Source organism: Phycodurus eques, chromosome 15 (assembly GCF_024500275.1).
Source record: "Phycodurus eques isolate BA_2022a chromosome 15, UOR_Pequ_1.1, whole genome shotgun sequence".
In the NCBI taxonomy this organism is placed as follows: Eukaryota; Metazoa; Chordata; class Actinopteri; order Syngnathiformes; family Syngnathidae; genus Phycodurus; species Phycodurus eques.
The window spans coordinates 15,536,276-15,563,001 of NC_084539.1; the positions used below are offsets into that span (position 1 = coordinate 15,536,276).

The window sequence follows — 26,726 nt, forward strand, 5'->3', positions numbered from 1 at the left end:
ACAAAATGAAAACACTCACAAGGACTGCAGTAGGCCAAAATTCACCTCCCAGACACACTGACGTAACGCCCAAGTTGGGCCAACCCGACTACAGCTCCTGACATCACTCACTAGGCCACGCCCCTTAACTTATTCAGCCAACCCCATACTGCCAGCTGTTTTAGAGCATTCTTTCAAGACCCACTGAATATTGTGTTCTTTGACAATATAAGCACTGAACCAATGGATTCTCAATCACATTTCGATGGTGAAAATTTATTTCATCTATTCATTTGAGTTTGAAAGAATAAAACTCTTAAGTCAAGGTACCATTGTAGTGCAAACAAGGTGTCATTCAAATGGGGTGTGTAAAGTGAACATAGGAACTGCTCTGGTAGGGATTTTTTTTCTCTCAAGCACTGGGATACATAAGTGCTTGTGTGGAGGGAAGCGCGTACCTCGTGGACCAGAAGACTGGTGCGCTGCACTGACTGTGTGGCCCTTCTCACATCCGCCCCCACCTGGAGCAAGGAGGGAGGGAGGAGGGACGGAAACAACACTCCTGTTAAGTGCTCAAGCGTTGAAGTGGAACCAGCCAGCCGCAACGGTGTGCAGCAGTCCCACGTTGCACCTGGTTCGACTAGTCAAGTTGTGGAAAGTTCCAAATCACTTCAGGATAACACCCAAGGATTTATGTCTAAATAGTGACGTTGAGGTATTGCAGATGGTGGTACTTTAACTTACTTTTTTTTTACAGTGGAACCTCTGCAGTCAAGTACAGCATGTTCCGGGACGTCCGATTGTTGGTACTTCAATTTACTCCGATTTCAAAACAAATTATAGCCAATCCACATAATGCTGGCATACGAAAGTACGCAGACTAGGGGTGGGCGATATATATCGCGTTCGATATAATTGTGAACGTTGCTTTAACGATGTGCAATTCTACATGATCAAGTATTCATACTGTCTCGAAAAGAAAACAACCAAACGGGTGCATATACGGCATCGGAGGAAGAGAGAAAGGAGGAAGTGCATAAAGTTCTCATCCGCCGAATCGGCGGGCATGATTCAGTCATGTGACTCAGTGGCAAGCAAAACAAACTCTTGCTCTCAAACTAGTGGACCGACTTCGAGCAACCTTTTCAGAAGTTTGGCAGCTTAACTAGTGAGTGAATAGTCGTAATGGACTTCAATGGAACGCGTGAATAGTTTTTTTTTATGGCCAACAGCAAAATGACAGAGGTGGTACAATGGTAAGCGACAAGTTTAAAAGTGAAACGAGGAGAATGGACGGTGCTGTTTTGATCGTATAGTCACTGGAGGATTTGTTCATTTTGAATAACATTTACAAAGAAAACTGTACACTGTCAAAGTCATCCCGACTGCTGGTGAGGCTAATGGAGGCGCGTGCTAGCATAGCCCTGTACGGCCGCACCGTAAGTAACTAGCTCACTATCCCATCACTGATCACCCACTGCTTTACTTATTTAAACACAATTAGCAGCTGCTAAACTTGTCACCGAGAATAAAAAAAGATTGGCTTCTGTTACTTTCCCACCCTATGTATTTTTGCACCAGTCATTGATGCACTATAAAAATCTCTGTTGATATGACAGTGTTAGCTTGACTCGTGCAAATCCACTCACCTTTCGATTAAGCACGCTTCCGTGTATAAGGAGAATAATTCATATATGAATAAATAACTTTCATTTTAGGTAGCAATAAACTGTTAACGAGAAATGTCAAATCAAGAAACAAAATGGCAGAATTTTAAACACGTGTTGTGCCCCTCAACACATTTCTCTGATCTGCAGCTTTAAAAAAAAAACATGGATAAGATGCTCGCCCTCCAAAAAAGCGGCGGGTCGTCGGCGTCAACCTGACCTTGCCCCGTCTCCACTCCTGTTCCCACACACATTTCCCTGTCTCCTGGTGAGAAGAGAAGCCTATGCCCTTGGCCTGCAGGAGGCGCCCACGCAGCAAATGTGAGTAAGTTGTGTCACACACCGGAGTCAGCAGAGCCTCCTGGGCAGCGTGCAGGCCTGGTGCGCTGTTGTCCCGTCCCGATGATACTGAGCCCACCCAGCCCTGCAGGGAATCCTTGTCAGATAAGTAGGGTTGAAAAGCTCCGCCTCTGACCACCCTAACATAGGGAAGGAGTAAAAGAAAGTAAGTAGTGGATAGAGAGATACTTGGACTAAGACTAAAAGCCACATTCACACTGCCTATCAAAGATTGATTGCTTTTTTCCAGGTCCTGTGTGAGAGGTACTCATAAGCATTAGGAGTGTTGTAGTTGAATCTCGGCTCAGGCCCTGCTGTGTGACGTTACATGTTCACCCTGTGCTTATGTGGGGTTTTTCTCGAGGTAATCCCTCTTGCTCCCACAGCCCTAAAACGAGCACACCGAGTGGCTGAACTAGATAGAACTAGACAATTGTCACCAAATTACAGTCGGCGACTGAGCCTCGCACACCTACCGACGATCCAAAAATAGCTGGATCGTTTCTCAGAATTCCGAAACGCCAGCACACAGAAAACAAAAATATATGTTTAATAGAACTACCAGAATCCTTGTAATACCATAACATTAAGAGGAACGAATTACTGTTTCTCACGTCAGCTGTGTTAATGTGTATTGAAACAAAGGAATTTTGCGCTCCGGTGGTTTCTGTGCGGCAAATAAATGTCGACTGTACTGGTACACCACTGATGCGACAATTTTCTGCAAAGGCAGTGTGAAAGGGGATGGAGTAAGACGTGACCTACCGGTTGTCTCCATTGTGCTCGCCCACTCGACTCAACGGCGACATCTCAGGGTGGCCATACATCTGCTGGCCTGCAACAACACAAACGCCTTCCACTGAACCAAGCCCCGCCCCGCCTCTTTTGTCTCCTCCCACCGCAGGAGCCTCCCCTCTCCTACCGTCCGACCTCTGACCTCCCAGCTGGCCATTCAAGTTAACCTTGGGAACGGCGCCACTGGCTCTGACCAGGTCCCTTTCCGCCAGAACGCTGACCGGCTCCAGTGGCGTCTCCTCCTCCTCAACCTCCCCTTCCTCATCCTCCTCCTCTTCCTCATCCAGCTCCATGATGGAACCGCTCGCCCCGCTCGCTCCACTGCTCGGGCGGCCCAAACTGCAGGGAAGGGAAAGCGTGGCGCCTTCAGAGTCGTCCGCTCGACTGCTGCCGTCCAAAGAAGAGTCCTCCACCGTAACCAGCGAGGGGCTGACCCCCGCTGGCCACACCTGGACGTCCGACATCTCCATCAAGGTGTCTTCTTCGGTGGCGGCGATGGGGGCGCACTCCAGACTGGACACTTCCTGCCAGTAGGGCTCTGCACCAAGAGGAGAAGGCAAACTATATTGCATAGAGGCCGGAGACAGCAGCTCCTCCTGAACCAGCCCATAACCTGGAGGGATACAGGGGCGAGACAAGAGAAAGACTAACAACATGCAGGCACAGCCAGGCAGCATGGGAGGTGGCGGGGTGGAGAAGTGTTTCTCAAAAAGGATCTAAAGCCTTGTTTCCACCAACCAGTACAGTTCAGTTCAGATTGGTACAATACTTTTGGAGGTAGTTGTAGACTTCCACTTTTTTGCATCATTTGTACTATACGTACAGTATATCAAACACAGTGATAGGATGGACTAAGACATACTGCTGTCTGTTGATTGGTTGATAGATAATCGAATGAACAGAGCATAAACATTTCTGAAAACAACCAAATTCCAAGATGTACATCAAATACTGGATCTTCTCGAGGTTACACTGCGTCGCTCTACTATGATGTCGCGTCAAGTAGACGCAACTATCACATAGACCAGGGTTTACCGATCCAAACCGCGTCATACTAAGCTAAACCATACCACTTGGTGGAAATGTGTGTGTGACTCAGCCCTGTCCCAATAAAACTACAAAAAAAAAAAAAAAAAAAAAAAAAGAGTCAGCCCTAATATGAATTTAAATAGCCTGATTAAAAAGACACAACGGTAATCTGACTCCAGTCAATTTTAAACTTCACTTCCTATAGAGTATTCAGGCAATTTTATTCAGATTTATGCACAAAATGTGTGATGTAAAGAAGGGTTAGCAGGTATTATTGTCATTGGGACACAGTGAGTGAGTTTGAGGGAGGGGTGGAGGGGTTTGGTGAGTCATCAGTCTCCGTGACAACACGAGGCTATGACTGTAAACAAAAATGAAACATAGCAGACCATACTGTGAAGAAAAGAAAGCGTCACCTATAGTTTTTTTTTGTTTTTTTTTGTTTTTTTAAATGGGGGGCGGGTTGGCACGATATTTGTTCATTCATTGAACATTTGTTGGAATCCTCTGCTGTATAACTGTCTCTGAAACACATTAACTTCCAGAAGGTAATTTCTGGGAAGTTGATCAAAATCTCAGAAATTATTGATTGAGTTTCAGGAAAAAAATGCACTTCTGTTTCTTACGATTTATAAATGTGGCATTGGCATACATATTTATCGAGTTTTGACAAGATTTTGGATGATCGGCACAAGTGTTTTCAAAACACTTCGGCAGCTTTACCAGAACATTGTTAGTATCGTTCCAACCCTTGTAACACGTCCCATATGGGAGACAATGCAAAGTTACTGCAAGTTGCAGGTGCCCCTGCATTCTCAAGAATTTGCCATGCAGACTAAGTCTCACTCTCCCCAAACATGCCATCACACACACTTGATGGACCAAGCACACATTTACAGAGCATCTTATAAGGTGTAGCTGATACAATTGTTCATTAAACCACACACTGGATCTTAATGCATATCAATGCAAAATAGGTCTACACTCAACAGACATGGTCAAAAAGAGATGCTGCAGCCTGAAGGTTAAGCCTGTTAACTGACTTTGAGCTTAAACCTTCTTAATGGGAAATGTGTTGTTCAGGATTGACCAAGGAGCAACTGTAGTTCAAGCGGACGAAAAGGCAAAAGTCTTTTTGGAATGACAGATGAAATTTGGCTTTAGAAGATTGGATGGCTGTTGAATAGCGATTCATGCAAAGATTTTGCGACGGCAGTGTCAGAATTCTGGGTCAATGACATCAAGCCTTGCATGAAATGTTCAGGCTATTAAGTGGTGGATATATTTCCTTGGTATGATTGTCACAAACTACTACCCCCTGCAAGGTGTCACTGCAATAGAGAACTTTTGGAATGTGGTAGAGCAGAATATTGCTGTAACTGGGTGATAAAAATGACAGTAAGTGCCACATTTGTCACATACATACACACACACACACACACAAACACACACTTTATATACTGTATTGTATGGCTTGGCGGAGGCCAGCTGGATCTCCTTGGTATCTGGAAAATCTTTTGTTGTGAATAAGCGCTAGATAAAACATGGCACATTTGACTGGCTAGTACATGTGCGACATTGCGGCGACGTTTGCCTTTGATTTAAATTACAAATCACAGCTGAACTAGTTGCCGACAGTCGGCCACTCATGAAAACTACTTGTTTCCATTGCTCGGTGTGCGTGGTATCAGCTTGTCTTGTGTGATGTATAAAAAAATTTTCTCGGATAGCGACAATTGTTTTCGACACCAATTTTACACATAACATCCATCCCAGCATTACCTTACACACAGACGCTGTCTCTCTGTTGTTATACCTCAGCAGAAAGTGCTGAAAGTTATCATGTCCAAAGACACCATACTGAAAAACATGCCACATCTCAGACAAACAAGGAGTTGCTAAAATTCAGAGGCAGTCTTACAACCGGAGCTGTACTACAATTAAGCGGACTTGCACTGCTCAGAAGAGGGCCGCAGCAGCTTGCCTTTGTGTGTCGTGGATGTTGGCAAAGGAAAAAAAGCCCTTCAGACTCAAGACTCAGAAACTGTCAAAGACTGCACGATGACTGTCATGGACGAAGTTTTAATTGACAAAGTTAAATCGAGTGCGCTATTAAACAGGTACCCCTGTCTGACTGTTCAAACACTCACAGGGTTTACATTCTCGCCAGGCATGTCTTTGAGACGCACCGGAAACAACTCAGAGAAGCCGAGATGTCTGCCGTCTAATGTCCTCACCTTGTGTGGCACAACAACATAAGGTGGCTCTATAAAGGCAAAGCGCTGGAGCGTTTCTGTGATCTCAGGGAGAGGATGACAACTTTCCTCCACAGCAGTAAGTTAAATGGAGTGGAGACGCACTTAAGTTTAGAATTGAATGTAAAATCCTTCTCCTTACATACAAAGCACTACATGGCCAGGCACCATCATAGCTTGAAGAGCTCGTGGTGGCTTATCAACCGAGTAGTACGCGATGCTCCCATGAGCTTACATCTACTTGTGGTTCAAAGTTTTTAAAGGTAGAATCAAACTTGGAGAACAGATATTTGCCCTCCAAGCCAAACTGGACATTTTTGCAACTGACTTAAACACTAGCCGAATGCTGCATTTTCCCACACTCCGCAAATGCAACTCATCCCCTGCGTAAAATTCACTGTTGTTATGACAGATTTCATTACACAGTTGAAAGAGAAGTTTACCAAAAGCCAATATATGGTAGGCTTGTTCTGCCAGTAGCTGTGATGGGCTCTGCCAAAAGTCCCTTTACTGCTGCAAAGGAAGTGGTCCTATCTACTGGTGAGGGGAAGTTCACACTTGAGCTTGTGGATGTGCAGTCATGGCTCACAAGCTTCACAGCAATGGACCAGCAAGGTTCTGGTCTAATGACAATGTGTAGCAGTTCCCTAACGTTAAAAAAGTTGGAGTCCACTTACTCAGTACCGGTATGTTTGAAACAACATACACATGTGCCTTAAACTTTGTGGTCTTGTTCAAAACAAGAAGTGTCATTTTTAGAAAATCAACAAGGGGACTGTTACACACACATCTACAAAAGCTGAGATGTAATGGCTAATGTGAAGTGCATCAAAGCAGTGTGCTGTAGCAGGCACTAAATGTGCTTTTCTGTATTTATGTGTATGACTAATTTCTGTTCATTTATAAATTCAACATTTAAGAAAGACATTTTGTTTTCACAGTTATTTCACTTTTTAAATTCTCGGGTGGAGATAATTCAGATGACAGTCTTTGTCATGAATATAACTGATCTAAAAAGGCCAAATTCACGGTGTCGCACTGAGTAGTTACAAGATGTATGGACGAAAACTTAACCAACTATTTTGAGTTCAGTTTTATATACGTATGCATGTGTGTATTTCTGGGATGTTGGGGGGCCAGGAGGATGACAAATGGCTTCAGAATGAGGTGTAACTAATGGAATGATTCAGAATTGGAATGAGCGTTAGAATGATGAATATGTGCAACGCCTTACCCTTCAACTCCTAATATTTAGTCACAAGCACACACAGGTGTCAAAGGCACAGGATCACAAAATATGGTGTAGCAGAAATTAACTACGGCACAAAGATTATCATCACAGAACAACAGCAAAAAATGAATACAAATTGCACAGCACATCATTCATAAACCACGGTCACACAAACAACTCATACAGGAATACGGATGGGGACAAACACTTGTAGCTCACAGGTGAGGCTTGAATATAGAAAAGTAGTCATAGACGTTCAAACGACGATAAAATTATCACTCACACTACTAGCAGATAACGCTCCTACAATGGTGACTGTTTTCTATCAAACCTGGGCAAAATATTTTCTCACAAAATGGAAAATCTAAAATAAACTCTTTCATTTATACAGCATGTTCACTGTCCAACATAATTGTGTAATCGGGGAGCCTCAATTTTGAAACATTAACGCTTGACACATTTGGAGTTTAATAAGAATTTTCCGGATTTCCTGAAATGCCTTGAAATTCTGTTCATGGAATTGTTTGTGTGACCTCTCACATCTCACATGCAGCATCTCACATGAGACGTTCCCAAATTTTGCTGGACCTCATTTTCTCAACTGACTTTTCCTTTTGTCTTTTTGTAATATTTCTGATTGTAGGAAGGTGGTAAAAGAATAAAAAATATATATGTTTTCGTTCCATTACTGTTGGCTTGATAGGACTCTCAGCTAATATCGAGCAGCTTTTTGTGAACGAAGGACTTTGAGTTTGACAAGAAGGAACACTGGTGAAGATGTAGACTTCTACGTAGCTAGCTGCTATATGTTTGTCATTTGTGTGTCAAAAGGTAGAGAGTTTGAAGAGTGTGTTGTTTTCACGTTGTTTATTAGTGGTTCATTTTATGCCTGTATAACAGTTAATGTTAAAAAATGAGACGTGTGCAGCGCATCATTGACTCATTTATTACCCCTCTCCATTCGTCATACTTGATACTCACTGCACAACGATACATAGCCTGTACAGTTATTAAAGGCATTATGATGGTGAAAGTTGACCGGAACACATTATTCCAATTACAATTAATCTCAATGGGAGATCTGAACAAATTGGCAGTCGACGAGCTCAGTCTTTCCCAATAACCATGATGATGTTCTTGTCTCAATTTACTCACAAATGCACTTACTCAGTGTGAAACCTCGGTCTGTTTAATTGAACACAAAGCTGATGTACTCGCAGGAAGCCATGACTGCATCTGTTCTATGAATGGCAACACGTGGCTAGTCAGGTTTATAGTACCTTCACCCATCTAATGGACGAGCATTCAACTTTTTTTTTACCAGTCACTATGCATCATAGACAAACAAAGATATACCTGTATGTGTAATTATTATATAATACTTTTTAAATTAAGTGAAATTTAATAATTTCCTGCAATACCCCGGTTGTGAAGCACTGGATTGGATTGTGTTGCACTTTTTGTCAAAAGTAATTTTTTCAGTTGGGTGGCAACAGTGGTTGCACCCCCTCAATCTGAGTGTGTACAGAGTTTTGACACTATCTAATTAATATTCTAAAAACAACAACAACCAAATACTCTGAATAATTCGTGTCCCTAAATCTATGGTTAAGACTTTTGTCCATGAATGAAAGAAATGGTGTCACAGTCACCTTGCATGAACATTACGTGCTGCACAGCAGTTCACGTGTTACAGCGTGGCCTCAAAAACACCATTTATTTCACAGAAAAAGAAAAGGCACATTTGTCTGTTAATGAAGCATTGTTGTTCTAAATACATTGACTGAATAGTCCCAAACATTGCACACAGTGAAGAAGACATCGTAGAGTGAAAGCATGCCATGCAAATAAAGATTTTAAACTGTTCGCACACACACCTGTCTCTCACACTCAACTGACTTCATCTTTTCTAAAAATACCACCATTCAAACACACCAATCCTCGCGCCAAATTATCATGCAGCATGTCCATGCACAAACTGTCGAAGACACACAGAGCTGGACTGAGAGAGGCGGAGGAGAGGGTCACCCGCTCCACGGAATGAGGGAGGAGCGTGGGTAAATTTAATGACAAGAGTGGAGGAGGAGGCCCAGAGGTTCAACATAAGGCCACATGGGGTCAGAGGTCGGACAGGAAGAGCTGTGAGGAAGAAGAGCAGGTGAGGGAAGAGGAAGAGGCAGCAGATATGACATGTGGTAGATTTAGAGATAAACAGAGAGCGAGAGAGAGAGAGAGAGAGAGAGAGAGAGAGAGAGAGAGAGAGAGAGAGAGAGAGAGAGAGACTGAGCAAAAGACAAACGCTGAGCTCTGTCTTGTTCTCAGGCAGAGAGAGAAGGAAGGAGGAATAGAAACAAGGTATGACGGCCCAGAGCACACTGTCTTCTGTGTACTAGTGCCACTTTTGACTAGTGGATTCATCCCAGACACACACACACACACACACACAGACAAACTAAAGAAGAGGGAAAAAAACCACAAACATTCTCAAACATTCCTCATTAAATAAATCAGATCTGAAAAATGTAAAGTAGCTTACATAACATGTGTCAATCAAAACAGGAGATGTTACCTTTGTTTCTCATGTATGGGGTGTGATAAGAATGACTTGTGCTCCGGTGAGGCGGAAGGGTATACGTGCATGCTGCTACAGAGAATGACACCATTCCTCAGACCCTCGGTCGGCATCATTAGCAGACCACCATGCAGCCCCGGCTTCCACCCTTCCACTTACCCCTCCTGAAAAACGGGGGTCTAATAACTCGTGGCTTGTGCACGAGGCGCGATGGCCTTGTGTCCGTGACCTCTTGTGAAGCAACAGAGATAAGGTAAAAAAATTAAAAAGGCTGTTACCCAGACTCACGGGAAGGGTTGCAGCCGTACAAAAGGACAACCAAAAAATAAAAATAAAAAATAGCCTCAAGGCTTTAGAAGAATTTTGTTGTATATATATATTATTATTATTGTTTTAAAGCTGTGGTCTACGTGAAAATGACTAAGTGGCTAGTGTTGTGATTTTTTTCCTTTATCTCTGCCAAGCTCAAGCAAATAAGGTTTTCATTAGTGTGGGTTCATTTATTTATTTTCTGGATTACTCAAAAGTACTAAATGGATATAAAAAAATATTTTTCGTACATTAGTTAACATTTTGGCCTTGGTGGAGGTCTGTGGTCCTGGAAATGAGTTGAGTCAACGGTGGGAAATGTACAGCCCGCATGTGTCCCACTGCGTTCTTTAATCCGGCCTGCCAATCATTTACATAATCTAAATGGTAAATGGACTGCACTATCTGTTGCATTAATATATCAATGTTTCTTAAAATTGGTTGATTAAAATGTTTATTCATTTTTTCTTTTTTCTTTTTATCTCATTAAATAATTGGTTAATTGATTTCTTGTAATTAAAATAAGAATATTCGTAAAATAAACAAATGTACGCATACACTATATTCATCGCATTAAATAATTGGTTAATTAATCACAACTTAATTATAAATAATCAAATTAAACCAAAACTAAAATAAACTATTTTACATATTTCACTCTCTCTTCAATGAATGCCCAAGCCCATTTGTCTCTTTTAAATCAAATGAGGCTTTTGGGCACAAAGTTTTGCCCACCTCTGGTTTGAGTAGTACAAAAATAAATAAATCGAGCCAACTTAAAATAAACAATACTGCTCATTTACATGTTGGCGTTGCAAGAATGCTGAAGTTTTGACACGATCTTATATTAGGATTAAAACAAATGATGTACATAATGTATGACATATAAGTCAATTTATCTCTGTTAATAAACCATTTTTCATTTGACCTTTGTGTGTGTGTGTGTGTCGTACCATTGAAGACACTGGGAGACAGCAAGGTGGAGTCACGATCGCCCAGTCGGCAGGCCCCCTCCTCTGAAGAGCCGGGTGCCATTTGTGCGGCCTGACCCTCCAGGGAGCTAACGATGTCTGCACGGTCGATGTTCTTCAAAGCAATGTACAGGCTTTCCACTGAGGGGAGCGTCAAAGGCGGGTTATATAAATCGGGATTTGTATGTGTCATGAAGCAGTGGATGTGTACACGGAAATCTGTACAGATGGTCCTCCATGTTCTGTTCATACGGTGGCGATGTAACCCACATTTAAACAAGTCAGAACTGCAAGTATATCACTAACCTAGATGTATGTAGTAGTAAAGTCGTAACTCCAGTAAACATTTGTATGAAAAATACATCCATGCCATAAGGTGTGACCACTTATCCTTACGCTGTTGTGCCAAAGAAATTTGATTGTGTACCATCGGTAAGCTCGAAACATCGAATGTCAGGACTGTAGTAAAACCGAGGACTCTCTGCATTAGAATAAGCGGACATACTTTTTGCCCTTTTGCCCTCTCTGCCAGCCCACAGGTTGAGCAAGGCGCAGCTCTGATCCAGCAGAGAGTTGGGATTCTCCACGCGGATCCTATTGATGTCATCAACACCAAACTGAAGCTCTCGTGCCAACTCTGAGCAGAGGACACTTGAGCCAATTAAAAGCACAAAATCAGCAAGCAGAGCCTCAAGACTTTCTTTTTAGGTGACTGACCTGCCCAGCTTAAGCCCAGTTGCTCTGATATTATGTTGATCTTGACCTCGGTGCGCTCCATTGCATTCACTGGGGCTGAAGACATGAAAATCTAATTAGTTTGACACCTCATAACAACCATGAGGCAAATACACTGGCCAGCTACAAATGCATGACCACTCGCACAATTTTATATCCAATACAAGAGCTGCATGAAATATTCTACCTGTACAAAGATTAAAGAAACAGAAATATTAGTGTAATGTGACAATATGTACTGTATATATGTATATGTGTGTATGACTTAGGGTGAGAGATGGAGTACACGCTGGACTGATTGCCAGTCAATCCCAGGGAATAAATAGAGTATTCAAACAACCATTCACAGCACACTCACATTCGCAACAATGGACAATTTAAGGTCTTCAATGACCCCAAAGTACATTTTTCTAAAAGCACTCACAAACCTCAGAACTGTGAGGCAGACCTGCTAACACTTGGACGTCCACTGGAAACTGTAACCACAACAATGACCAAAATTGATAAAATAATACCTTTTTGATAGTGGCAATCAAAAATTAAGTCTACAGGGACCGATCCTTGCTCCGAATTGTGAAATTCTGACAGTAATTGACTCCACCCCTAAAACGTTTGACACAAGATGGTGGCACAGCACTACTTTTCGATTAGTGGCAATATGAATTTTACATTAATCGCTTCTAATCCTGTTACCTTCCAACATATTACCTTTTTATTTTATTTAATTTCATTTTTCATTACCTTTAATGGGCAACTGTGGCTCAGTTGGTAGAGCGGCTTGTCCAGTGAGCGAAAGGTTAACGGTTCGCATCCCGGCTCTAACTGCCCGCAGTCAAAGTGCACTTAGGCAAGACAATGAACCCTAAATTCCTCCCCGTGGGCCTGGCAGTAGCAGAGTATGAATGGGTAGATGTAAGCCTCTGTAAAGCCCTTTGGGCACCGTGGTGGTGGCGTAGATAATCACTATGTAAGTGTACTCCATTTATTTCTGTAATTGCTTCTGCTGGAATTTTGCACATAATTTTCATTTGTACACGATCCTTGTTTGTGTTGTCCTTGTCTCTCTCTCTCTTTTTTTAATATCACACCAAGGAGAAGCATTTTGTTGTGCATTACAATGACAGAAAGGCTATTCTATTCTATTTTATTCTGGACATGGCTATAGGCTGACTAAATTAAGCTCCCTCCCTCACTTTCACATAGTTTTTTTGGCACCAAGATGGCAGCAAAGCAATATTTTTATATTAGACACATTTAGGCCTCTGCATAAAAACTGGTAAAATAGGTATGAGAGCATAACGGAGGATACGTTCCCCCAAGAAATCTGCAACCGTAAATCGTGAATATGCAGGAGAACAATGTATTACCTTTATTAAGGCAGAATATGATACAGCTTTTGCATTGCATATCATTATACTGTGCAAGTGGTCATAATGTTGGGGTTGGATGATGTACAACCCCAATTCCAATGAAGTTGGGATGTTGTGTTAAACATAAATAAAAACAGAGTACAATGATTTGCAAATCATGTTCGACCTATATTTAATTGAATACACTATAAAGACAAGATATTTCATGTTGAAACTGATAAACTTTATTCTTTTGAGCAAATAATCATTAACTTTGAATTCTATGGCTGCAACACGTTCCTAAAAAGCTGGGACAGGTGGCAGAAAAGACTGAGAAAGTTGAGGAATGCTCATCAAACACCTGTTTGGAACATCCCACAGGTGAACAGGCTAATTGGGAACAGGTGGGTGCCATGATTGGGTATAAAAGGAGCTTCCCTGAATTGCTCAGTCATTCACAAGCAAAGATGGAGCCAAGTTCACCTCTTTGTGAACAAGTGCGTGTGAAAATAGTCGAACAGTTTAAGGACAATGTTCCTCAATGTACAATTGCAAGGAATTTGGGGATTTCATCATCTACGGTCCATAATATCATCAAAAGGTTCAGAGAATCTGTAGAAATCACTGCATGTAAGCGGCAAGGCCGAAAACCAACATTGAATGCCCGTGACCTTCGACCCCTCAGGCGGCACTGCATCAAAAACCGACATCAATGTGTAAAGGATATCACCACATGTGCTCAGGAACACTTCAGAAAACCAATGTCAGTAAATATAGTTCGGTGCTACATCCGTAAGTCCAACTTGAAACTCTACTATAGAAAGCAAAAGCCATTTATCAACAACACCCAGAAACGCCGCCGGCTGCTCTGGGCCCGAGCTCATCTAAGATGGACTGATGCAAAGTGGAAAAGTGTTCTGTGGTCCGACGAGTCCACATTTCAAATTGTTTTGGGAAATTGTGGAAAAGAGGAAAGAGGAAAAGAACCATCCGGACTGTTATGGATGCAAAGTTAAAAAGCCAGCATCTGTGATGGTATGGGGCTGTGTTAGTGCCAATGGCATGGGTAACTTACACATCTGTGAAGGCACCATTAATGTTTAAAGGTACATACAGGTTTTGGAGAAACATATGCTGCCATCCAAGCAACGTCTTTTTCATGGACGCCCCTGCGTATTTCAGCAAGACAATGCCAAACCGCATTCTGCACGTGTTACAACAGCGTGGCTTCGTACTAAAAGAGTACAGGTACTAGACTGCCCTGCCTGCAGTCCAGACCTGTCTCCCATTGAAAATGTGTGGCGCATTATGAAGCGTAAAATGCGAAAACGGAGACCCTGGACAGTTGAACAGACGTTTATTGAATGTTGTTAAAAGAAAAGGTGATGTAACACAGTGGTAAACATGACCCTGTCCCAGCTTTTTTGGAACATGTTGCAGCCATAAAATTCCAAGTTAATGATTATTTGCTAAAAACAATAATGTTTATCAGTTTGAACATTAAATATCTTGTCTTTGTAGTGTATTCAATTAAATATAGGTCAAACATGATTTGCAAATCATTGTATTCTGTTTTTATTTATGTTTAACACAACATCCCAACTTCATTGGAATTGGGGTTGTACATACAACTGGGTCCTAAGTGAGCTAGGAGAAGTTTCCATGAAAATTGTTTCTAGTAATACTTACCTGAACGCAACCATTGCTCTGTTGGGAGGAAATGAAATCAAATCAAATAGGCCGAAGAGGATAGAATATGGCAGCGCATTCAGGTGCCAGTCCCAATAATCATAATAGCATTCAGTAACCCGAAGTGCAATGTAGCTGCGCTGTCTCTGAGATAGACAGAAAAGGCCTTGCTGCCTCCCCAAAAAACAAAACACAAAAAACAAACACCCCTGTCCTCCATCAGCAACGAATAACGATCTTTGTGTAATTACAGGGGATCAGTATAAGGGCTCCTCTGTCTTGCTCCACTGCGAGGTCCTACCAATTCCCAGAGCTAAGCTACAGTAATGCTTACAGTATCTGCCACCATGCCAGTGGAAATCGCAGTGGAGACACCAGCGCCATGCAAACCAATATCACAGGAGACATTCATCGATTCCAGGGCACCCAGAGAGGCAAACTACTCAGGTGCCATGGAGCCTTTTCGGTTCTTATGGGGGGGTTGTTATGCATCTTTTTTTTCACATAGTCAATTCAATTTCCTTAAACTGCACTGCAGAGAACTTTGGGGCGTACAGAAGAGCAGTGCATTGCATCAAAGGCTCAGTCGTTGTGCCATGCGTGCACATTAGAGAGGACAGAATGGGGAGCAGAGAGGTTTGGGTAAACGGACAGTGCCAGACTCTGAGCCCGTCTCCACTGTGGATATTTCAGGGGAGGGATGTCGGTCAGATAGTGAACTCACCTAAACCGGGCTCATTCAGAGCACTGTAGCGCTCCCTCAGGGCGAGAGGTGTTAAAGTTCGCCGTCGTTCTTCACTTCCAACCACCTGTTAAAAATAAATAAATAAATAAATAAAAAATAAACCCTCAACAGACACTCTTGAAATCCAAACACAATGTGCACAAGATAAGGCCTTACCTTGATACAGGGTGGCATTGCTATGTTGAGGTTGCATAGGACATGCTGTGCATCCTCATACTTGGTGCACTTTCTCAGGAAGGACAAAAACCCTGTGGCATCCTTGTTACTATCTCTGACCTAACGCAGATGAAAAAGCAAGAAGAGAATAGAGAAGGGAAGACAGCAGAGAGCGGAATGGACAAGAAGGTGTATAAGAGGAGAAAGCAGGAGAGAAGTGAAAGAGAAGAGCAAGGGGAGAAGAAAGAAAATCAAATCAAAGCGAGTATTTGACCCCACCGCAATGTCGCAGGCACGCGATGCAGTAATAACATGGGGGCCAGAAGCGAGGGATGGAAGCAGTCCACAGGCAGGCGTGAGGGTCAGATTTACCTGCACACTTTACCTGGACGTCTATCAGACCAGACAGTTAGAGAGTGACCGCCAGAGAGAGAAAGAGAGACAGTGAGACAGACACAAACAGACAGGCAAGACCGCCAGATTGCAAGGCTGGCAAGGAACGTGAGGGAGTGACGGGACATGCAGACGTTCTCACAAGAGAGTCACTACAAACAGAAGGAAGATGTGTCTTTATCTGGTGTGTGCGCAACAGTACAAAGTCACAATGACACAAAGACACACAAGCCAAAATCAATGAAACAAATGAAGAGGAAATCAGAACAACATGAACATGGTCACAAAAAAACTTTTAAAGTACTATGAAGAACAGACAAAAAAGCCCACAAAGCAGTAACTAGACATTTTTTTATAAAACACACAATGGTGTGACAATATATTTTTGTTATGCATATTTGAGAGGGTTTCATGATGAAATGAAAAATTAATATGAGTGTAAATACAGATTGGGTCAAAATTATATTTGGGTCTTTGGGTAGAAGAAATGGTGGACGTGAACATAACTTAGCTCATTTCACAACAAGCAACAGTTTGGTGTAGTGAACAAATGTTCTAAAAAGAGGCTTCAAGCTGTTTGATGACACTCCCAGTTAAAGTTTACTGTCAAACTTAAACAAAACAACAAGAATTATATACTCTCTAGTGTATTCAAAACAACCACATAAGTTTGCTATCTCTATTTTTATTTTTTATTTTTTTTAGGGGAGGCTGGAACGGATGAATGGCATTTCCATTCATTTTAATGGGTAAAGATGAGTTCAGATACAAGTGTTTTGAGTTATGAGCATTAAATGCAGATAAACAGCAAGAACTGAGGCAAAATGTGCGAGTAAATATCCCCAGAACATCAACATGGAAACACAAAAAGTAGCATACGTGAGTACATAACGCAAAACGCAATATCCACACAATGTAAAATAATCTTTAATACTGTGTAGGGAATTTGTTTACAACATTAGGGAAGTGTTCCATCCATCCATCCATTTTCTGGACCGCTTATCCTCACTAGGGTCACGGGCTGCTGAAGCCTATCCAAGCTATCTTTGGGCGGGAGGCGGGGGAAGTGTTCACACTTTAATTCATTTCAGAGACAATTTATGTTTTTCCAGCTGCTGCTGTTTTGGTTATAAACAGAGTTGAAAAGGACTTTTACAGTTATTATCAATTGTTGCTTTCAGATGGGGAAAAGAACAAATGTATTTGAGGGATTCGCTTTAAGAGGATGAAGCACCCAAGCAACGAACTGGAGCACAGCGTCTGGCCATAATGTCTTAAACCATCGCAATTAGATTACTACAATTATAAATTCAAGGTAACCTAGGTGAGTATGATTATCTCTTTAAATCAGGGGTGTCAAACTCATTTTTGTCACGGGCCACATCACAGTTATGGTTCCACTCGGAGGGCCGTTATGGCTGCAAACCCACATTAATTTATGATTGCCTCATATTATAAACATATACACAAATTAATGGATAATTACTTTTGAAATCAAAAGCTAGTAAAAACTGTTCAACTACAGTATGAATCAATTTTATTTTAAAAGTGGGGTTGGTTACAAAAAATGCTTGCAATATCTCAATAGTTTTAAAAGTGGAGACAATTTGGAATTTGGTATTTTAGCAAGAAACACAAAGTCGATGCACACTCTCGCGGGCCACATAAAATGACGTGGCGGGCCGGATCTGGCCCCCGGGCCACCAGTTTGACACCTGTGCTTTAAATGGACGAACAATTCAAATGATTAAACGTGATTATCCATGAAGAATACTGGACGAATTGTTAAATCGACAATCAAAGACCATTACTAATCTCGTCTGCCTCTAAACTAAACTTTTAGACGCACACACACATGGCCGGCTTGTGAGAGCAGTATTGGACTGTACTCATTTTGAACACAATATTGGAGAGAGGTAAGGCGGAAAAAGACACAAAAAGACCAGAGGAGGCTTTTGGGGGGTCAGCAGGTGCTCCTCAGGAGATTCGATTCGGTAAACCACATGTGAATACATATTACACACGACAACATGAACACAACACAGTAATTGGACTGCCTTTAGAGTCACATAGAGACAGACCTTGACAGAAACGGGCAGCCGGTTGTCTCTGAAGGCCTGGAAGCTGAAGGTGCGAGGCTGCTGCGTGGCTTTCCTAATTGGCACGAGGTTTCCGGAACATTCCAAATGCAGTGGCATGCCCTCCATCAGCTTAAAGAAAACAAAAAACAAAATGTAAAGTGAAAAATTAGATGAGATCTGACTCAAGAAAAGTTCAAATCCATCGGAGTTTTTATAACCAAGAAAATAAAGCAAACTTGTCTGGATTTTATTAGATTTTTGTTAAAGTCCTTGTCGTGCAGAACCGAACCCAGATGAATTTCTCTACAGAACTCTGACCTATTATTCAATTATTTTGATAAATGCTTGTAATTGAACCACCTTTTGGGGATTTATGGTACTCTTATATAAACCAGCGCTGCCTTCTAGCACTTCCGTTCATAATGACGAAAACACAAAAAATACACAGACCCATCGCAAGCATTGTTAACTCCTCCCATGTGAAATGACTCGGCCAATGAAATGATTTATTCAGAGCAGAGATTTTGGCAGCGCTGTTCAGTAAACAACATGGAGAAAACCAATCAATTGTAGATCTAAACATGCTTTTGAGCATACATTTTTTTTTTAGCATAAATTTGAGAAATGTTTTTCCAGTTAATTGTGAAAATCAACAATTAATATTTCTTGAATACTAATTGTTTTTAAATGCAACCGGTGACAATGAAATATTTAGGAGTGAATTGGAATGCATGCTATTCATTATAACGTGCTGACATTGGCTTGAAGAAATTTTCATGAATTGGACTCATTGAACTTTTCCTTGAGGACCACACATAGGTATAAAGTGTTTTTTACTGAGTGCTGACCTCAATGTCACGACTCCGTGCTACTTCGGTGAAATTTTCGTGCAACTCCAACGTCTTGTCCATCTTGTCATCGGTCATGCAGTAACAACGCAAGCGTCCTTCCCGCGCCTCGCTCATCTTTGCAAAGACAACAAACTTAGCCATATAAGGCACAGCCATCAGCTCCCGGTACAAAAGGTTGGCGAAGGTCACAGCCTCTGCTGTGCGGGGACAATCTGCTAGCCAAAACCTGTGGTCAAGACAAAGCAGGAAAAGAGGTTGCAGCCATGCATTTTGTAGACCAGAGAGGCAGCAGTGCCACAGGGGTTCTCAAACTGGGGCCTGGGGACCCAGGAGTTCCGTGAGCCTGAGCTTGGGGGTCCTCAAAATAATTTGCAATAAATTATGTATGCACGTATTATATTTAAAAGGTTCATTTTTCATTTTTAAAGAAAACATTATTTGTCAAAATGTTACTTTCTTATGTCCTTAAACTTTGACTTTAATATCAAAATATTACAACGTTATTCTGGAAAAATACAACTTTCTTCTTTTAACATTAAAACTCTCCATCCTAAATTATTCATCCTTTTTCTTGAGACGTTTTGACATTACAACTTTCTTTCTCAAAAAGAAAAGTGTGGTTTTGTCATCATAACGTTATGACTTTTTTTTCTTTTACTTTTTAACTCCTATGTAATTTGGGGCTACACATGTCAGTCATGTTTAATTGACGTTAGGATTATGAGGAACGTCCTTGGAAAAAAAGTCTCTCCTATAAGGACTCCCTGGACCCAAACTTTTGAGAACCCCTGCTGTAAATACATGAATTGATTATGACGAGGGAGCTCACACCTCGCAGACACATTGGTTGTAAAGTTGGCACAACTGTTTGCATACATCAGCTTGGTTGTCCCAGTGATGTCCTCCCACTGAGCAGGTGCTGTCCCACCTAATAAACGACAAGCATACAGTGTCATTCATTCCCTGTTAACCTTTTTACAACATATTTCTCAAGGTAAGAAAAGGCTGAATCATTCCAATGTCACCCCTAATAAAAAAAAGTACCAATAACACTGCAGAGGAGGCGCAAGCTCGTGGTGTCACCCTCCCCGGCATCACGAGGGTTCTCCCGCCACGACGGTGGAAGCGGAATGCGCAACCCAATTGGACGGTGGAATTTGCGTCTGCGTGGTTCGATGGTGACCACCGGGCTGAAGGTCGCCTGGTTGCCGAGTTGTCGAGTCAGCAACTCATCGGGGATGGGCTGGGCCTGAGAGGATGAAAGGACAAGCGGATAAAATGCCAAAATAAAGGTTGTGGAAAAAAGGGTGTATGTCATTGAAAATACTCTAGACAAAAAACGTGAACAAAGTGGATGTAACACTAGGAAAATAGAAAAAAAGAAGCATAAAACGAGATGCAAAATGTGCTTTTGAACTTAAACATACACAGCCATACTCACACATGCAACCAACTTATATGCCATATCTGACCCAACTCAGATCAGTGCATCAGCTCGGTCAGTGTGGCTCACAACTTAAATCAGGGAACTGAGGAGTGAAGAATGGCTGGATAAAAGAAAAAAAAAACATCAAAAGAGAGCAGCATAAAGCAAAGCAAATTTCAGACACGTGCCATTGCCTCAAATAAATAACATCATTGTTGTGACAAACAATGAGACAAAGATGTACAGTGATATGACAGAAGCAGAACCCGTCATCTATCACTATACAGACGCCTCAAAAAAAAAAAACATTGTAGAAAAGTTCATTAATTTCAATAGTTAAATTCAAAACGTGAAAGTCATACTCTAGAGATTCCTTAAACACAGAAAAATACTTTACAGAATGTCAAGTCCTACCTAATTTCCATACTAAAAATGATTGTGATTGTTTTTTTTTTTTTTTTTTTTATCAAATATGAATAAATAGTGAATTTCAGGATTCTGTTAGCTGTAAACTATAATCATCAGATGATAAAATCATCCATTCTGTGAACTGCTTATCCTCACTAGGCAAAATCATGAAATGCGTTACGCTGCACATAGTGACTTTATATAATGAGTATGACTTTTTCAATTGAACGACTGAAATAAATGAAGTGTTTCTTTAAATAATTGAGCTGCACCTGTATATTTCCATCATGAAGAAACAAAGTGGAAAACAACCTCTTGTCAAGTAGCCTCAATTACCAAAACTCTGTCGCTAGTACTTACTTGAAGTCCCAGTCTCACTCTTTTGGTTACAGCTGTCTCTGGAAAGATGGCCTCAACATGGGGCACCAGCTTACTGGTCAGACGCCCACCCTCAGGACCAATCAGATCGCTCTCTTGTTGAATGCGCGAGACCACGGCAAAGTACAGCGGGAAGTCCGTAGAGATGATCCGACGAATTCTCTTCTTCTCCAACTCTTCTTGACTCTCCAGGTCTACAGACACACACAGTAAAAAGGAGGACCAGTAAGAATGGGGAAGGGATTGTAATAGGTTAGAAAGGAAGTTAACAGTGCATAATTTACTCCAAGTGAGGTGAAAGAAGTGCACTCATGTGACATTGTGGAGAAAACATCATAAAAACTCTCCCAAGGTCCTTCTTTTATATTTTCACACCATAAATCAGGATAAAGAGTGAGTCATTTTCAAGTGTCTCATGGACGTTTTCCATCTCGCTAACCTTCATCCATGCCATTCAGAATGGTTTCCAGCACTTCGTCGCCATAGCGATTCCGGTGTTCTTTCCAGACCGAGCCATTCTCACTACGGAGGACCACAAGCTCACGGTCCCCCCGGGCCAGTGAGGCGAAGTGTGGGATCTCCACTATAACTGGCCTGTGGATGAATAATCTTCATGATATTCATATCATTTTCATCATCATATTCAAAAATTGAAATCTAAGTGTTATTTAATCAAATGCATACATTTATTTTGAGGTCTTTGATGATTGACTCACCCAAGGAACTGCATGCTGGATGGACCCAGGGAGATTATACGGCTGGCGAGCCCCTCGCCCTCTACCAGTGGAGGGGGCGTGGTGAGCTTCTGGGGTTTGACCAGGCGGCAGGTGATGCGCGTCGGCGCGGCGCAGGTCCGAGGAGGGATGATCACTCGCAGGCCGTGATGTCTGCTTCCTCGCATGGAGCCTCCGCGGGCGTCTACCATGAAGCTCACTAGGAAGCTAAGAGTGGACAGGTTCAGACAATTACGCCACCATTTTCTACTCCTGCGCTAAAGAAATATTGGAGGAGACATGCTCACAAAAGAGTGAAATTGGTGTTTTATTTTCTGCATAGTGATTTATTCAAAGATAAGAACTTAGTCATTTCATCTAATGGCTTTAGTACAGCAGTATGTCAAAAAGAAAATGGTAATAGACTAAAAATGTACTCTAATCCATGTGTGTGTTTAAATCTCATGAGTCAGTGTTCTCCCTCTGTTCTTTCCATTTTTTATACTTACTAATGCTGACTCATGGTGCTGTGCACAAAAATACATAGAGGGCTGTGTTGTCAATCAGTAGAGCCATGTGGAAGATGGGCCACCTTCCTGTGTGGAGTTTGCATGCTGTCCCTGTGCTTGCGTGGGGTTTCTGCAGGTACTCAGCCTTCCTCCCACATTCCAAAAACATGAATGTTAGGTTTATTGAAGACACTAAATTGCCCACAGGTGTGAAAGTGAGTGCTAAATTGGTCGTTTTTTTTCAATATAAGGTATAGGGGCTTTGCAATTGGCTGTACCCCGCCTCTCAACCAATGTCGGCTGGTATAGTCAAGTCAAGTGACACGTGTCTAGTGACGAAAAGCACTACAGAAAATAGATGGATGTTACAGATTATCAGTTCCGCTCTTATTTAACTGTACCTGTGGGCTTACTACCTGAATGGAAGAGAGCTGGTATGTTATACATTAGAAATGGGTGTAAGAAAGAATTCATTTGTTTGATTCTGTGGAATTGATTGTAGATTAATTGCGTTTGAAGCAATTGAGGAGATTTGGAGGGCACTACTTATACGACATTAATCAATACCATCAACAAAATTGAAACCTTGATTGACTAGTAAGGTTTCATGATGGAGGCAGTGGAGCCTAATAGTGCCCAAAACAGAGTGCAACAAGCTCACCCAGTATGAATGGGGCTGGCCACAGGACTGACGTTGTCTGAGGTTTCTGTCGCTGGACTGCTCGGGATAAGCGAGTCTTCGTCATACTCCTTCGACAGTGGGATGGGGGTGTGCTGAGGTTAGAGAGACAGAGAATAGAAGAGAGGAAGGGATATGAAACGGGAAATGTAAACACAAGAGAATAAGTGAATAATAATAATTTGTCTTTGTTTCCCCCAGGCGGTGCAGGAAGGAGTTAAGAGGGGTGGCACCTAGGAGCTACTGGCATCAGCTCTCAGTCTTAACCTCTGTGGCCACACCAGGAAGACACCAGATGGTTCCTTTGTCTAGGCTGTTTGCGGTGCTGCATTGTATCTCGCTCTCATCTACGATATTGCTCCTAGTTGGATGTTTTTTTGTGCTGTTGTTTCTCCCTGTAAGTTCTGGCGTTTTCCGAGTATTCCTCATGGCTCGACTGTCTACACTTTCCATGTTTAGTCGATGTTAAATGGAACTTTGATCTTTCCTCTACTTAGTAGTAATTCTTTATGTTTATATCTTTTCTTTTGTCCTTTTCAAATGACTATTGTCAATAGCACTTTATTAATCTTAGTTTGGTACTTAAACACAATTTTCTTTATTCATTAGTAGCGCTTTGTTATCACTTGTTTTTTTACTTTGTGTGATCACCTTTTGTTTATTCAATAAAGATTTTGTGTTACTTTTGCTACGCTTTGTGTCGGCTTTGGGGTTCGACCGGTTGCATATTGTTACACAATAACTGCTTTTGAAACTAAAAACTTCCTTCCTTGAAAGGTTAAGCAGAGTATACACTTCCTGATAATCAGGCCAAATTTGAGCATGTTTCTTCTCTTCCAAGTCAGCAAAGGCCTGATTGTCAGATGTCTCTCAAATACTATTCTGAGTGATTATCGTGTGGTATGTGTTAAGAGTGCTTGTACCTCGCTGATCAGTCGAAAACCATTTGGGCCAACAATCGTAAATGGTAAACCTGATCTATATGCCCTGTGACACCAAGCTACCTCTCACAGGTCACCACGACAGGCATCTGGTTTGGGGGAGGAGAGTCTCTCACATTTTAAAAGTCGAGATGCGATTAAGATGTTATAAATCGGTATGCGTGTACCACACTTAAGCAGTGCATACCTGATCTAGAAAAACAGTTTCTGGTGACACACAAGGGATCCTGGGAATGGCAGGAGAATAGGGCCTGTGGGAGAGACAATTATTAAAACGGAAACTAACTCAACTTTAGTGGATAGAAATTTACAGAATTCTAATATCAAATACAGTTAAATTATGTATAAATTATATCTTTTGTTGCAAGTTTTTTTTTTATCAACAAGCAGGTACACAATTTCTTGGCAAATGACTTTTTCTTTCATGTTTGTTGTAAGAAATTGAGCCACTCAGAACTAGAGTGGTCAAACTCAATTTTTGTCATTTTGAAATAAAAGAGGAGACATGGAGGAAAAAGGCTTATCTTTCAGATTAATACTGGTCTAAATCAAGGTTTAGTTTTTCATTTTGACATATAGGAGGCAAGCACATCTGGCTCACAGTTCTGAGGACCTGGGTTCAAATCACCTGTGTGGAGTTTGCATGCTCCACCCGTGCCTGCGTGGGTTTTCTCCGGGCACTCCGGTTTCCTCCCACATCCCAAAAACATGCATGGTAGGTTAATTGATGACTCTAAATTGCCCGTAGGTATGAATGTGAGTGCGAACGGTTGTTTGTTTGTATGTGCACTGTAATTGGCTGGCGGCCAGTTCAGGGTGTATCCCGCCTCTCGCCCGAAGATAGCTGGGATAGCTATCCCAGCTATAGGCTCCAGCATGCCTGTATGTTTGGGTTCAGGGGAGGAACCCAAATTCTAATTTGGTAACATGTTGATTACTAAAACCATGTATTTCAAGTGCCTCAAAAATAAATCAAAATAAATAAAAACTAACTAGATTATACCTCCACTGTATATATAAAAGTCTAAATAACAGCAGTTAATGAGGGAGAAAAATCACAATGCACTTACGTAGTGCCCACACCACCTTCGAAATCTCTAAGTGTCTTCTTTGGGGAAAGGAAGTCGTCGTCTTGATCCTTGAAGTCATCAAGCTTCAAATAGCGTGCGCCGTCCATTCCAAGCAACTCGTCACCTGTATATAAGATTTTTCAGGAGCAAAGAAGCAATTGAATATATATATATATATATATATATATATATATATATATATATATATATACACTTTTTTTTTTACACAAGGGCAAGAAGGAGAAAAAAGACAAAACAAACTAGATGAACAAGAAAAGAAGAAATAAAGAAAGAGTACATTCTTTTACACTGTCTTAAATTCCCCCCAATGCAATGTGACAATATTGTGAAGTGTGATTGACTTCTACACTAACATCAAAATAATGTCACTTTCTCCAAGTCTCCTTTGACTTAAGTAGTAATTCTGACACAAACAATCCTTCCCCTCACCTCGCTTTCACCACATCACACGGAAAAAAAAAAATCACAAAAAATGAGACATTTTGAGTTTAAGCAATGGAGTCAAACCAACAACACCGAGCATGGACGGCAAACAGCAAGCCACCTGGTGATAGTGTTTTTTTTTGTTTGTTTGTTTATTTTAGTGATCATGCTCAATAAAGATGCAATCACGTGGTGATGGTTGCTTCTGTGTAGGAGAAAATAGCTGTTATTAAAGAGGTATGGGACAGAAATGACAGAACAGGAAACCATAGATCACGATTAGTATGAGCTGCTTGGGAACAAAGACAAACACAAACTTATTTCAAAGAAAAAAAAAAACAATTAAAACATACAAAAATATAAAAACATTTAAAAATGAAGCCGGATGACAGTAACACAATTTTATTTTGGAGATTCCTCCGAGCAGAAAGACGACAGCATAAACAACAACTGTGGATGGTTTTGAACTGTTTTCAGGAGTATGGCAGCATATGTTGAATTAGCTGGTTGGTCAATTAGGCAGTCATTGATACGGACTCTCATTAACAAACAGCTCAATTGGAACAGAACTAGAGGGCCTGTTAGGTTAATGAGTACCCGAATAGAAGTGTGTCAAATTCTTGTATAAGGAAAATGCTGTGACTACATGCTGATGAAAAAACAGGACACTTTTGTCTCTAAATAAATCTCGAAGCAAGAGATAAAGGGTGAGGGAATAAAAATAGAGCGGAACAAAAATGGCTGAAGTTGAGTCAGCGGAACTGATCAGAAAGACAAGAAGTGGTGCACAGAGAAAATGAGTGCGCGACTGCGATGAAGCCACATAGTTCACGAGCCACCGGAACGGACAAAGAAGAGATATACACACACAATCCTACCTAACGTTAGCTGGGCGACTCCTACGAAGAAAATGGAAAGGGAAGTTATAAACAGTCATTCACTGTGTCAAGTCAAATCATGGAGTGGATGCAAAAAGTCTACGCACCCCTGTTCCAATGCCAGATTTGTGTGA

The 26,726-nt window shown here is 41.5% G+C and overlaps 1 protein-coding gene across 10 annotated transcripts in view; it reads right to left on the minus strand.

Moving 5' to 3' along the window:
- The window catches only part of ank1b (ankyrin 1, erythrocytic b), a 65,339-nt gene that overhangs the window by 3,257 nt on the left and 35,356 nt on the right, over window positions 1–26,726 (minus strand). For 3 of the 10 annotated variants that reach the window (XM_061697558.1, XM_061697553.1, XM_061697562.1), the window contains 20 exons: window positions 26,593–26,613; window positions 25,271–25,394; window positions 24,388–24,451; window positions 23,242–23,354; window positions 22,075–22,299; window positions 21,798–21,952; window positions 21,341–21,552; window positions 20,191–20,395; window positions 19,978–20,074; window positions 19,144–19,372; window positions 18,296–18,424; window positions 15,822–15,941; window positions 15,645–15,729; window positions 11,865–11,939; window positions 11,653–11,784; window positions 11,130–11,288; window positions 10,027–10,098; window positions 2,751–3,393; window positions 1,990–2,125; window positions 438–500 (listed from right to left, as the gene is read on the minus strand). In XM_061697558.1, coding sequence (XP_061553542.1) covers window positions 438–500; window positions 1,990–2,125; window positions 2,751–3,393; window positions 10,027–10,098; window positions 11,130–11,288; window positions 11,653–11,784; window positions 11,865–11,939; window positions 15,645–15,729; window positions 15,822–15,941; window positions 18,296–18,424; window positions 19,144–19,372; window positions 19,978–20,074; window positions 20,191–20,395; window positions 21,341–21,552; window positions 21,798–21,952; window positions 22,075–22,299; window positions 23,242–23,354; window positions 24,388–24,451; window positions 25,271–25,394; window positions 26,593–26,613 — 3,059 coding nt within the window. The remainder of the gene's footprint in view (window positions 1–437; window positions 501–1,989; window positions 2,126–2,750; window positions 3,394–10,026; window positions 10,099–11,129; window positions 11,289–11,652; window positions 11,785–11,864; window positions 11,940–15,644; window positions 15,730–15,821; window positions 15,942–18,295; window positions 18,425–19,143; window positions 19,373–19,977; window positions 20,075–20,190; window positions 20,396–21,340; window positions 21,553–21,797; window positions 21,953–22,074; window positions 22,300–23,241; window positions 23,355–24,387; window positions 24,452–25,270; window positions 25,395–26,592; window positions 26,614–26,726) is intronic. The other 7 variants (XM_061697556.1, XM_061697560.1, XM_061697557.1 and 4 more) reach the window with 6 other exon arrangements.